Here is a 13,630-nt window from a genome sequence, read left to right as displayed (position 1 = left end):
TAAATATGGTTGAGACTTAAAGCTACTGTAAATGCTATAACTTCTACCTCTGGTCGTGTTTTGAAGTTCACTTGACCAGTTTTGCAAAAACATATCAGATATTCGTTGTTTTACTATGGATAAAAATAAAGTAATATCTCCTACACCTTGAAAAAAAAACATACTTCACTATATCCTAATCTGTCTAATGATTCCTTGACAGATTTGACCCAAGACTTTTTATCTGGATATATATCGTAATCATGTAATAACATATCATAAATAATTTTTATGTACTTGACATTATCAGATTGTAATATTTTAAACCAGTAATTTAACACACAGATGATACGTTTATTTATTAATGGCACACGTCCAAGTTCCCCATAAACAAAATTATTTTGTGTTTGCAACCTCACCCCTAACACTTGTTTACAGTATCGTATATGAATTCTTTCGATCTGAACACTATTATTTAACCCCCATACTTCACAGCCATAGCTTAGAATAGGCTCAATAAGTTTATTAAAAAGTTCAAGTCTATGCTTAACTGATATATCTGGGTATTTAACTAAATCTGCATTCAACTTGTATATTGCTTTAAGAGCCTGTCCTGAGAGTGCGTCATATGTAAGTGAAAAAGAACCCCCAGTGGTAAATATTATGCCTAAGTATGTAAAACTATTCACTATTTCTACAATGTTTCCTTTGTTATAAACATTTAAATTTCGTCTATTCTGTCCGCCTTTTTTAAAAATCAGTATTTTTGTTTTGTTTACATTAACACGTAGCTTCCATTTAGTACAATACTGCTCTAATAAATCTAGTCCATTTTGAAGTCCAGATTCCGATTCCGCAAATATTATAATGTCATCAGCATATAACAATAAAAACAATTTTAGCATACCAAGATTAACTCCTTCAAACTTATTAAGCATAAAATGTTCCTCAATATCATTTAAGTACATCGAAAACAAAAATGGCGATAACGATTCACCTTGTGTAATGTAATACTTCTTTCCAATAGTGAAGAAATATATAAAAACGCGCACAATCAGTTCAGAGTATATATTAATATAAAGAAGAAAAACTCCAGCTGCTGGAACAGTATTTCATTCTCATTATATACAATAAGTTGGTCCTTTATTTAAGGCAAGTGACCAATTGCCAAAACAGTACAAAACAGCACAATACCAAACCACATAAACACATATTTATATAAGAATAAAGCTGGGGTCACCGCCTTGGAACGGTCAATGCAAAGCATTGGGGGTTAAAACCGGTTTTAGAACGCTCAACCTCACACTTGGCCCAGTAATATTCATGATAAATATAAGTGTAAATAAAATTTAACCTCATATCATTGCAACTCAAATTAAACAATAATAAAAGGGAATTAAAACGCATTCAATTTAATTACCATTTAATTACTCAATGGTAGGAAAGAGACCAGAGAAACAGAGTTACAACTTTTTGAGGAACGATGAAATGAAACTACGAACAAGTGTCAACTACATTCTTTCTTTTTAAAAAAGATTGAAGAATATAGCATCATGAAGTTAATATTTCAGATCATCAACGCGCAAATACAGGAAGATCAGCAATAAACATAATACATAATACAGTGTGGTACACAAATTAACACATGTATCAAATAGGGAATTGTTAATAACAGTGTGGGGCGTATAAATGGTCGCTTATTAGTTAATGATTGCAGTTGCTAATTACACGTTACAAATACGCAAAAATATTTAAGGCACAGATGTCCGTTGATTTAAAACACGTTCGATAAGTGTAAACGTAAACGTCGCTGTTGCTTGTTCCACTATTTACAACCTTGATGCCGTCTGTATAAGAAATACACAGATAGACGATGCTGTCATCAACGTGAGAACTGTCTTTCCTACCCCTGGGGCGCCAGACGAGAGTTTGTCCGCGCCAGACGAGAGTTTGTCCACGGTGGCCGCAATGGTGTCCGAGGTTTTGGCGAGGAAGTTCAAGTTACCGTCGTTAAGCAACATTTCCAGATTGTCGCAGGCGTGGTGATAACAGGCCTGCATATTGCCGCGGAGGTTAGCTGATTAAACGAACAAAACAATGTACAACTCATGTTACTAAACGATGTTGTTTAACTGTCTCACATATACTGGTGTTGTATACATTATCGCCGTTTGCAACACCATGGTAAGCTACTGCACGTTGTGTTTCTCAAAACATCAAAGCGCCTGTATCGAGCCATTTCATTGATATGGAATATTTATTTTTTTATTTCGTAAAAAACAACGTCGATATAAAAAGAAAAGAAATTATGTTGATATAATAGGGAAAATGCGTAAATTACCGGAATCAGACACAAATATTGCCGGAATATTGTTTGCCCAAAAGTTGATGTGGTGACTGCTGAACAATTTGGCAATTTTATTCAAATCATCATCTGTTACGTCTGGAGCCAAGCCAAACATCTCTATTTCGTAGTCTGCTCGCCCCATTTTGCCCCACTGTTGATGAAATTCGTTGGCGAGACGGCTGTCATTTTGGGTCCGAAATATGGTCGCGAGGAAATCTCCTTGCAGGTTGTCGGACTGGACGTTCTTAACAACGTCAGGAAAGAGCTTCTTAAACTAAAATAGACCAAAGGCTTATTTGCTAGTGGGCAATCACTCCTTTATATATCAGTTGTGAATACTAGAAAATGGTTGCATAATTCAATCGATGTTCAATATGCTTAAAATCATGTGAAAAACATCATTGGATCGACAGAAAATGGAGCGATATTTGTTAGTCTGTTGGTTTATTCATTGTTTTAAGTGAAAGATTTATACATAATATCGCTTACTGACTTGAAACGACAGCTTCTGATGATATCTGACGAAATGTCAATACAAAGAGAGCGTGTTAAGTATATCTCAAAAACAACGAAAGGGTTCACATATTACAATTGCCTGTCTTCTAGCCAGTATACTGACCGAAATTTAAATTGAAAAAAGGGCTAAGACTTGTGAGTTACCGCATTCTTATAATTCATATATATATATGGGCCGTGCTCTGAGAAAAGGGGGAGGGGTTAATGCATCTGCATAGAGTGTCGTCCCAGATTAGCCTGTGCAGTCCGCACAAGCTAATCAGGGACGACAGTTTCCGCTTTTATGATATGTTTCGTTCGTACTAAGCAAAAATCTAATTTACGCGGAAAGATTCGCCCCTAATTAGCCCGTGAAGATTGCACAGGCTAATCTGGGACGACACTTTACGCACATGCATTAAACCCCTTTTCACAGAGCACGGCTCATATATTGTTTTATACCATTATTATTAAAGTCCTATTACCATTTCTAGGCTGTCTGGCGGGATGTTCTGCGACATCGCAGTGTTGTTATAGTCCATGATGGTGTCAAGGACGATGATTCCGTAGGGACTAAATGTTCCAACGGTTTGTGGGTAGTTCTTTTGAATCCATGGTAACAGCCACTGTGAGATCCCGTTTTTACTTCCTAGTGCACCTATGAGCATAGGTTATATGTGTTCGCGTGTGTTAAAATTCAAAACTGTTAAAGGGCAAAAGTGTCAATGGTGAAAATAAATATAAAATGTTGTTGTTGTTTTTGTCAAACATTGTTTGGAATGTCTGTCAACTTTTATATGCACATTTTAATTGTTACATTATGCAAAAATATTGATAATTGATCTAACAGACCATAAACATAGAAGTAAAATTATTTACATAACTTCGAACTTGATTCTGTAAATATTGAATAGCAAACAAACGTGTACAAATAATTCGCGATTCAAGTGGTAATTTCCGGAATAAACAACTCTTAAAAAAATAGTTATAAGAATTTTTAAGTTCTAAACGAAATGACGATAAATTTGTTTTAATGAGCGTCATTAAAAAAAAAAAAGTGAAACACATGCCTCAAAAATATCATTTCTAAGATAACTAATGAATTCACCACGAATTTTGCAAAATTAATACAACCAAACACTGTCGTATCAGGAACAACCTTATTACCATTGTTTTCTGGTTCTCAAATAATAAGACTACACCTTGTTTTCGATTATATATATTTAATAAAAAAATAATATATAGTAATTAATCTATTTAATCAAAATATAATTGATCGGGACGCCCTCCCCCCCCCCCCCCCCACACACACACTTGTTACATACCATACGATTTTCCATCGAAATGTGCATTTTCATATTCCTCGCGGTCGAACGCTATAAATATGACCGTATGTTTCCTTTTGGATTTCAGAGACGTCAACTGTCGAACCACTTCCAGGAGGGCTGCACTTCCGGAGCCGTTGTCGTCAACACCTAGAGCAGCCGAGAAACAAAACATGGGCCCAAAAACCTGAATTCAAATATAGTTCCATTGGCAAATATCATATAAATGTAAGCATTTTATTTTCTCAGAAGTTATTGGGGCTTGTTCACATATGTCCGTATTTTCGAAATGATATCATTGCATTTACTAAAATGTTATATTGGAAAATCTAAAATAAACATTTCACGAAGACAAATCTACAATAATATTTTGCCTTAACCAGGATTGGAACACCGGGCTTTTGCGTACTTCTTATTGATCTGGAGCGACGGATATTACAGTCATGCTTCCACCGGCAATTCTGCATAAGATCTTATCCGCCATATTGTATTATTAATAATTGTATAGTTGTTTTCGCTTATGTTTCATATAACAGATGTTACAACAATTTCCTTAATATTATAACATTGATCGTTATCAATCAATTAAACGACATGTTTTACTATTTTTGGTCATGAGCATTATATCGTTGTTGGAATCTAATGTATTCTTTCTGTTTGGAATATCTTACGTAATCTGAAATTATCACGACGTAACAAAAGAATATCAATATAAATGGAGAGAAAAAACCCTAAAGCTTACTATATTAGTTTTCTTACAAAACAAAAACGTCTTTTAGTTTGTGACGACCAAAACTTTGACGGACATTTTATATTCTGCGCACAATTATTTGTTGTTGTTTTTGTTTTCTTTTGCTCAAAATGAACGCACGCGTTGGAAGCTTACCCTTGGTGAGCTTAACTGTGTCGTAGTGTGCACCGACTCCGATAATATGGTCATCGTAAGTACCAAAATTGTCCCCCTTTAACACTCCAATGACGTTTGCAAAATCGACCTGTGAATGTGAAAATAGGCAACACATTCGACAGCTGCAATGCATAACCCATTTATGCCTTGCGTCTAGAAAAAAGGATTTTGCAAACAGGGTAGACCAAGATGAGACGGCGTATGATGCGGCGTCTCATCATGGTCTGCGCTGTTTGCTTAAAGGAATTTCTGTAAGAAATATTCAAAATATAAAAAGAAATTTACTAGACATCCCTAATTTTGGAAATTAATTGATCCAACTTAGAAGGATGGGAGAGTCCAATAGGCATAAATGTGTTTATGTACGAAAAAAGAATTGCAACACTGTACACACATTCAACGTTGTTAAACGGTCGCTCAGCTTTCTATTCTTGAAAACGTTAGTGTGATATGAAAATAATGACAGGGAAGCTACCAGTGTGTTTATCATTTGACTTAAACACTCTTCGAATGTCAGTTTATATTGAACAGATCAAGGTACTAATTACATGCAACTTAATAACATGTTAAACGTTCTTTTTTTCCACCAGCACGACCGACCTTGTTCTGTACCGACACTTAACATTTTTTGTATTTAAGACTTAGTGCTACTTTCGATCATAATTCGCTAAATTAAGTGGGAATTTGTGTATATAAAAAGGGAATGACACAAGTTAAGACCATCAACCGATGCTATTTGATTTGGAGATGTTGATGGAAACCTAACACGATCAAAAACTATTTATAATTTGCCATTATTGATTTTTCATTAAAATTGAAAAAATAAATTTGTAAAAATAGAGCGTAAACAGTATGATGATATAATTTTCTGAACGAACCCCGTCAAAGTCAAAGTTTTGATACGTTGTTTCCAGTCCAAATCTGATGAATTCGTCGTAGATAAACGTGGCTGTGAGTTGCTTGTACTTTGGGTTTGTCGCGTGATGGCGCGTGTCAGAAAAGTAGTTCGTCAACGTAGACCGCAAGTAGTCCAAGCTGGCAGCATGCGTTACTGAAATGCATGTTTCTCGGTCGAGATTAAATAATTAAAAAAATGTCTTCAAATGTCTTTTATCGTCCCAGATTAGCCTGTGTAGTCAGCACAGGCTAATCAGGGACGACACTTTCCGCTTTTATGACATTTTTCCTTTAAATAAAGTATCTTCTTAGCAAAAATCCAATTTAGGCGGAAAGTGTCGTCCCTGATTAGCCTGCGTGGACTACACCGGCTAATCTGGGACGATACTTTACGCACATGCATTATGCCCAGTTTTTTTAGAACGCGACTCATATAAACAGAGTACCCGAACTTGCTTCCCACGGACTTACTTTGGCTACCATACATATTTAGAAAATGTGCTAATGCAATTCAAACTATATTCCATATATATTTGTTAATATAATGAATCTTTAACCCGTTTTTTATCGCTAGATAGTTCAGAACATTTAATGTCTAATTATTCTTTCGTTAAATGCATTACCAAAGTCTACAATGACATTTTACTACATCGTAGAAAAACCATTTACATTTATGATACTTTAACACTTCTATCTATCTGTACGTTTTAACATGTTTTAATTATCTTTATATCACGGTTAATCTGTACATAGTCTTCTGTAACTCGAATTTAGTGGATTTGTACATTGTATTGTGTACCCTTTAGCTTAACTATATTTTATTATATTTTATTATATGAATTCCTGTTTTAATCTTATATACAAGTGTATGTACAGAAATGATAATTAAATTATCAGTCTGTATATTGTCTGACTGTCTTTTATCTGTCTTATCACATTTCAATATGATGGTAGACGAAAAAGCGTGAATGATTATTGATGTTTCAAACAGTACTGTTTTACTCAGTCTAAGTGCGTTAAAACTTAATTTCCATTACTCCATTATATATCTAGAATAGTCGACAACAATAAATACAATCGTTGTCCGTGGTAATATGTGTAAATAAGAATATAATAAAGCACAAAACTATAATAGCTGATTTGTAATGAAATACAAATGCTTGATTCACCGAGGTTCAGTTTATTTATCTATTTATAATAATTGATGCGCATTTAATTAGACATATTATACGTACAATTAAAACATAATCCATAGATCAAAATAACTCTGCATATCGATATTCGCAAATTAAAATCCATGTTCTTTTTCGTTTTCGTTCAAGTCTGCTTTCGTTCAAGTCTTGGCGGTTTATATACAGTATGCCTTATCTTCCTTGGGTGGAATCTACATGGTCATTTTTTGAAAATACAATAGAGCTAAACAGATGTTGGCTGGAAGCCTATAACTTACCATTGTTGGAGTGTACTAGCCAGGTGGTATAGATTTAGCTGTATGAGTCATAGTAGATTGAATAGGAAGATATGTGTATGGGCATTAGTGTTGCAAGAAGTACATATTAGAATTGGAATTTTAAAGTTTGTAAAATGCTAAAAGATTATAACTTGGAAAGGTTTTGTAATATTGATATACCTATACAAAAACATGATATTTATGCTTCTGTACTACCTAAAATATTAGACAGTTTTAAGCAAGATTGGTTAAATGATGTAAATTGTGAATCTGCTAGAAATGGAAATTGTCGTAATAAACTGAGATTATATAGAATGTTCAAACAAACTTATGAAACTGAAAGCTATTGTAGCACTGTCTTAAAAAGGTCATACAGGGGAGCTATTGCCAAATTCCGCAGTGGAACCGCGCAAATAGGTATTGAATTAGGAAGATACAATGGTTTGCCAGATGAGCAGAGTCTGTTTTCATTGTCCAGATACTATTGAAGATGAGACGCATGTGTTGTTACATTGTTCACTATTTCAAACTATTAGATATGATCTGTTACAAAAGGCAGAAGAATTAGATGCACATTTTGTAACCTTATCTGATACTGATAAAGTAGGTTTTTTATTATCTAATTCAGACATAGCTTTTTATAGTGCCCAAACCTGCTTCAACATGCTGAATAAAAGAAAACTGGTATTGTACAATAACAATATGTAGCGTAATAAATATAAGTGTAAATACTTAAAAACCAACACATTTTATGTAAGACATGTCTTAGTTTTATATTCCTAGATACATGTTTTAGTGCATATATGACAATTATTTTCTAGTGCAATTGTTTAAGCTCCATCCTAAAATTCCCTTGTTAATCAAATTGTGTTTAGATCTGATCAAACGCTTTCCATTATTTTACACCCATTTTGAGAATGTGTTTCAACATCCCTTCTTAAGGCAGATGTTAATTACCCGATTAACAAGGATACTTTAGATCTTATTTGTATTAATGTGTATATAAAGTATAGTCTATGTATCTTGGTTATCTTATTGTGTTTATAAGTTTGTCATGTTAACATTACAAGTCTCTTCTAAATCTTTTTAGATTGGCAATACTGTACTGTATTTTAAACCGTGTTATGTATGTGATTATATACTGTGTACAGTTATGAGACTATAATAAATAAATAAATAAAACAAGCAAATTCGTAGAATTGATATCTCCCGCTTATATACTTCTGGACACAAATATTTCTGGACGGATGGACAACGCCAACGTGCATCATCCTCTTATCCATTGTTATACTCATACCAAGTTTCAATGAAATCCGTCTAAGCACTTCCAAGATATGGCTCCGGAAACACACACAAAGCATTTTTTTATGATACAAAGGGCCATAACTCCGTTTTTATCAAATGGTGCACAATGCCATTTGGCGTGCATCATCCTCTTATCCATATATATAATCATACCAAGTTTCAATGAAATCCTCCTAAGCACTTCCAAAAGTGCCGGACGGACGGACGGACGGAAGGACGGAAACACGGACGGACGGAAGGACGGACAACTCCAAAACAATATCCCTCCGCCTATGGCGGGGGATAATGAATACGCCAACGTGCATCATCCTCTTATCCATTGTTATACTCATACCAAGTTTAAATGAAATCCGCCAAAGCACTTCCAAGATATGGCTTTGGACACACACAAAAAGCATTTTTTCAAGATACAAAGGGCCATAACTCCGTTATTAAAAGATGGTGTACAATGCCATTTGGCGCGCATCATCCTCTAATCCATATATATAATCATACCAAGTTTCAATGAAATCCTCCTAAGCACTTCCAAAAGTGCCGGACGGACGGACGGACGGAAGGACGGAAAGACGGACGGACGGAAGGACGGACAACTCCTAAACAATATCCCTCCGCCTATGGCGGGGGTAATGAATACGTGCGTTGTCGGCTTAAACACGGAACGGCACCGGGCCATTAATGGAAAAAATATACTATTTTAGGTGATCTTGTTCTTAAAGATTTGGAAATCACTACTGTAAGTTTACATTTTTTCACTCAAGCTTTATTCCAGCGAACAACTTAGACGAACACACAGCTTATTTGATGAACGTTCTTTGTAATAAAAAATAAAGTCGATTCGCCATGGGCAACTATACCGTCCAACAGTCACAGACTCGCATGTCGCGTCATGGGCAACTATACCGTCCAACAGTCACAGACTCGCATGTCGCGTCATGGGCAACTATACCGTCCAACAGTCACAGACTCGCATGTCGCGTCTTTTCCTATAAACTAGATTCTTCGTATCTTTGAACAATAGATACAGTGTTTTTTTACTGAACCCGTTCGGCGTGATAAATGGTCCGTATAATGTGCGAGTGCGCAGCTCATTTATTTTGGCTCTATGCGTCGGACACGGCACCCTGATAGCTACGAACCTGTTCAGCTGGATGCTGCTCTTCATGTATATCTTCTTCCCGGAACTCCCACGAGCGTTCTGTTACAACGAGTGGAACACCCTGGAACATACATTTCCCATGTTGCTTCAGCAACGTGCAACATACCACCACGACGTCCCGTGCGGACATTACTTCTGTGTTAACAACGTTAGCGTCAACGCTTTCAATCGTGTTGAACAATACGACAGTCGGTGCGGTTGTGTCGTTGGAGGAGAACGAAACAACGGCTCAACAGATTTTCAAGTAAGTTGTTTTATGATAATTACTGAAGGCGATTAAATATAAACGTATGTATAAGAAAACGTATTGTTCTGCACAACGGTAATATTTGGGATAGATAAATGTATGGATATACTGAGATTTAATAATACAGTATCTCAAAAAGAAAGGAATTAACTTGTCAGGGTATTTAACCGACTTGATCGGACCCAGATAATATTTTCAGTATGGTTTATTTTGTTTGGCTATTTTTGTCAATCGAACAAAGATATCCAATGCCTTTGAAATTGTATGCAACAGGATAACCACCTTGGATAACATATCCATATACGGACAAATAACCAAAAGTTATCATTTGGATAAGCCTGTGTTATCCATATTTATTCAATTGGCAACAGTAGTGGCTACTTAGACCATAATGTAAATGTTTACACTATCAACAGACTCGTAACTACGACGAGGCAACTGCCTCGGCTTAAATTTTCTGACCAAAACATATAATAAGATATTTTTCATAAACCTTATGTAAAAAACCTTCGAGAAACGAAGACACACTTTTGAATCCAACATAACGTTGCTTTTTTCTCGCAATTGTAATTTTCTTCAATTTAACCATGCTTTGCGAAGTCCTCATTCTAAACTAAAATGTGGCGATACTTAATATGAAGTCAAATATCAAAAGCGTCGTATAATTACTGTTCCGATATCTGTGTGGACACGTCCACGGAGCTGTATCTTCAATATCCGGATCTCCAATAGCATATGAGCAACGGCCATAAAACATTCAATTGTTCTAATTAATCTGGGGATAAATCACAAGCAAGACCCATAACCCTAAATGTCATGGTCACACATCGAGGTCAAAGATCAAATATTTGATGATTTATTCATATTGTACACATAACTTCACTAAGCATCAATGTTTTTTTGTAATAACTTTGTGCACGTGTTTTAGTTTATCTGGCGGTGTCGCAGGTAAGATTCAGTCCTCGAAGGTCACACACTGAGGTTAAATGTTACACATTTTTATTGAATATGCATTATTTTGTTAAAATTATACTAATCATTAAGGGATTTTGAAATTCCCTGGAAATCAATTCCGCTTTTTCATTGAGGGTAATATCACTAGATTTGGTTTCATTGATTGTATGACACTCTACTCTAGGAATTTCATCATCAAATCTGGGTTTTCTTAGAATACGCTGGGAGCCCTCAAATGCCTCAAATTCGATGGCCAATGCAATTGCTGTATCTATCGTAATAGGGTGTCTGTATTGAACATGACTACGGACCTCCGGTCGATTCAGACCGTTTATGAACTGATCAATAACATAAATCTCTCTAGCTTCTGAGTGAACTGTTGGATAGGCCTGTAAGCAAAGCTTTTGCAGAGCATAGCCAAAATCTGCAGCAGACTCAGTTTTCTTTTGACGTCTGTTTCGAAACTCGCACCTATATGCTGTTTCTCTTTCTATTGGACTAAACCTACGACCCAACACCTCAAGCAAATAGCTGTAATTGTTTATCTGAGAAGGTTGCAAATCACTTAACAATTTCTGAGCATTTCCCTTCAGACTCATGATTAACTGCTGTGCTTTTTCTAAGTTGTCCCAATCGTTCCAATGTGCAACATTCTCAAAATGCACAATATAGTCACGCCAATCTGCACTTTGACCATCAAATTTTTCTGGTTCTTTAGCCTTTCGCATTGATCGCTTTATGTGAGACTGAGTCTGATTAGGCCATGTATCTTGCCTTTGTTCAATCAGTCGAATTTGAGCCATATTGGGTTTAAATGCAAATGAACCGTAACGAGCCCGGACGAGCCCCCAAAATGTAACCGGTTTCCCTTCGTAAATACTGTTATCAACCAAAACACCTTCATGCAAGACACATTTTTATTTAGATTTTCTGTTGTTCCATATAAACACAAGTTAAACATAATCACTGTTTTATAAATACTTTAAATACTTAATTTAATGAAATAATCTAAACTTATTTGACAAGTCCTAATTAAATGAATTTAGCTTTCTAATTATTGAAAACAATTGACTATTTAGATAGGAGGGGATGGCTCCGTTCTCGACTTAGGTAACAGTTACCTTGGGTGTCTCTTGAACTCGGCCATCAATTTCAAAAATCTAAAGCCTTATATACCCTTTTGGCAGAGACAAGCATGGGAATCTCATGCACAAAAAGGCAGCAACTGCCTAATGTTAGAGGGACCATACAAAAGTAATCTATACATTGAATAGATATTTAAATTATCCAATATAGACTAAAAGGGTTTATAGCTTATAGTAAAGTTTAACTCTAGTTGTGAAAAAGCCCTCCTGTGTATTAAATAAAATGCATGAGTGATTCAACATGTACACAGGCTAAGACAACCTTAGTTAAATAACTGGGAACAATTGCAGAATAAGATCTATAATGTATAACAATAGAAGGCTGATAATAGAATGTTAATCTAAATAGTAAAGACTAGATTTAATACTAAATTATATAAGACTGTAATGTAAAAATCATTCCTGCTACAAACTTGCTCGTTTGGAATATAAAAAGCGGTTCGACGCATAATTCCAAGAAACTAGGTTGTTCATGAGAACCGATGTTCTCATTTGAAAACCTTAGTTTACGCTCGAGAACCCATGTTCTCGGCGAGACGACGCATAAAGACACATAGAACTTAGGTTCTCATGAGAACCTAATTTTTTTTTTTATCATATCAGAACCCCGGTTTTCAGCGCGGTTCGACGCATAATCCCAAGAAACTAGGGTTTTCATGAGAACCTATGTTCTCATTCTGAGAACAAAAGTTCTCGTTTGATATCCAAGGTTTTCACAAGAACCAAGGTTCTCGACAGCTTTTCTTGTCGTTCTCTCGGATATCCTAAGTTTTCATGAGAACACAAGATTTCATTTGGGATCATAAGTTCTCAGAATGAGAACCTAGGCTCTCATGAAAAACCTAGTTTCTTGGGATTGTGCGTCGAACCGCTTGCCATAAAAGCACTGTGAACTAAACTTCTATTGAGTGTTTTCAGGCCGCAATATCGGCAAAAGTGGGCCATTTGCCTAGCTCATACTAACTTCCTGCGCACTCCCCGTTAAATGAAAGCCAAACTTGGTCACTTCAACGTATTCCTTCAGATTCAGAACATATATCATTGTTTTGGAAATCGGTTTCTGTAAGGGGCCCATAATATATAAAGTATTTTTTGAACATCGGAATGATTATACAAGGCTCATATAGGGCACGTGTTGTTTTTATATATATAGGACCCATGTAGGACCCATATTTGTGTATTTGGACATGTTCACAAGGAAATCATATTGTACCTTGCTAAAAATCTTACCTGTTCTGGGTGAATATTTGTGTCTTGTTCTGTGAAAATTGGGAAAAAATGCATGTGCGTAAAGTGTCGTCCCAGATTAGCCTGTGCAGTCCGTACAGGCTAATCAGGGACGACAATTTCCGCTTGTATGGTATTTTTCGTTTAAAGGAAGTCCCTTTTTACCTAAAATCTAGTTTAAGCGAAAAGTGTCGTC

General features: G+C 35.7%; 1 protein-coding gene and 1 long non-coding RNA gene across 4 annotated transcripts in view; one reads left to right on the top strand and one right to left on the bottom strand.

Moving 5' to 3' along the window:
• Positions 1–3,542, top strand: part of LOC127856972 (uncharacterized) — a 57,963-nt gene extending 54,421 nt beyond the window's left edge. Inside the window, exon 2 of the long non-coding RNA XR_008038270.1 lies at positions 3,492–3,542. This is a non-coding gene — a long non-coding RNA (uncharacterized LOC127856972). The remainder of the gene's footprint in view (positions 1–3,491) is intronic.
• The window catches only part of LOC127856968 (uncharacterized), a 64,216-nt gene extending 56,874 nt beyond the window's left edge, over positions 1–7,342 (bottom strand). For 2 of the 3 annotated variants that reach the window (XM_052393177.1, XM_052393179.1), the window contains exons 1-4: positions 7,186–7,342; positions 5,932–6,104; positions 5,033–5,141; positions 4,147–4,296 (exon numbers count right to left, since the gene is read on the bottom strand). In XM_052393177.1, coding sequence (XP_052249137.1) covers positions 4,147–4,296; positions 5,033–5,141; positions 5,932–6,104; positions 7,186–7,249 — 496 coding nt within the window. In that variant the 5' untranslated portion in view covers positions 7,250–7,342. Of the gene's footprint in view, positions 1–1,032; positions 2,057–2,320; positions 2,601–3,306; positions 3,480–4,146; positions 4,297–5,032; positions 5,142–5,931; positions 6,105–7,185 lie in introns of those variants that run through there. The other variant, XM_052393176.1, reaches the window with a different exon arrangement.
• Between the last annotated feature and the right edge of the window lie 6,288 nt (positions 7,343–13,630).

This window comes from Dreissena polymorpha, chromosome 14 (genome assembly GCF_020536995.1).
Source record: "Dreissena polymorpha isolate Duluth1 chromosome 14, UMN_Dpol_1.0, whole genome shotgun sequence".
Lineage (NCBI taxonomy): Eukaryota > Metazoa > Mollusca > Bivalvia > Myida > Dreissenidae > Dreissena > Dreissena polymorpha.
This window is presented reverse-complemented; position numbering and strand designations above follow the sequence as displayed.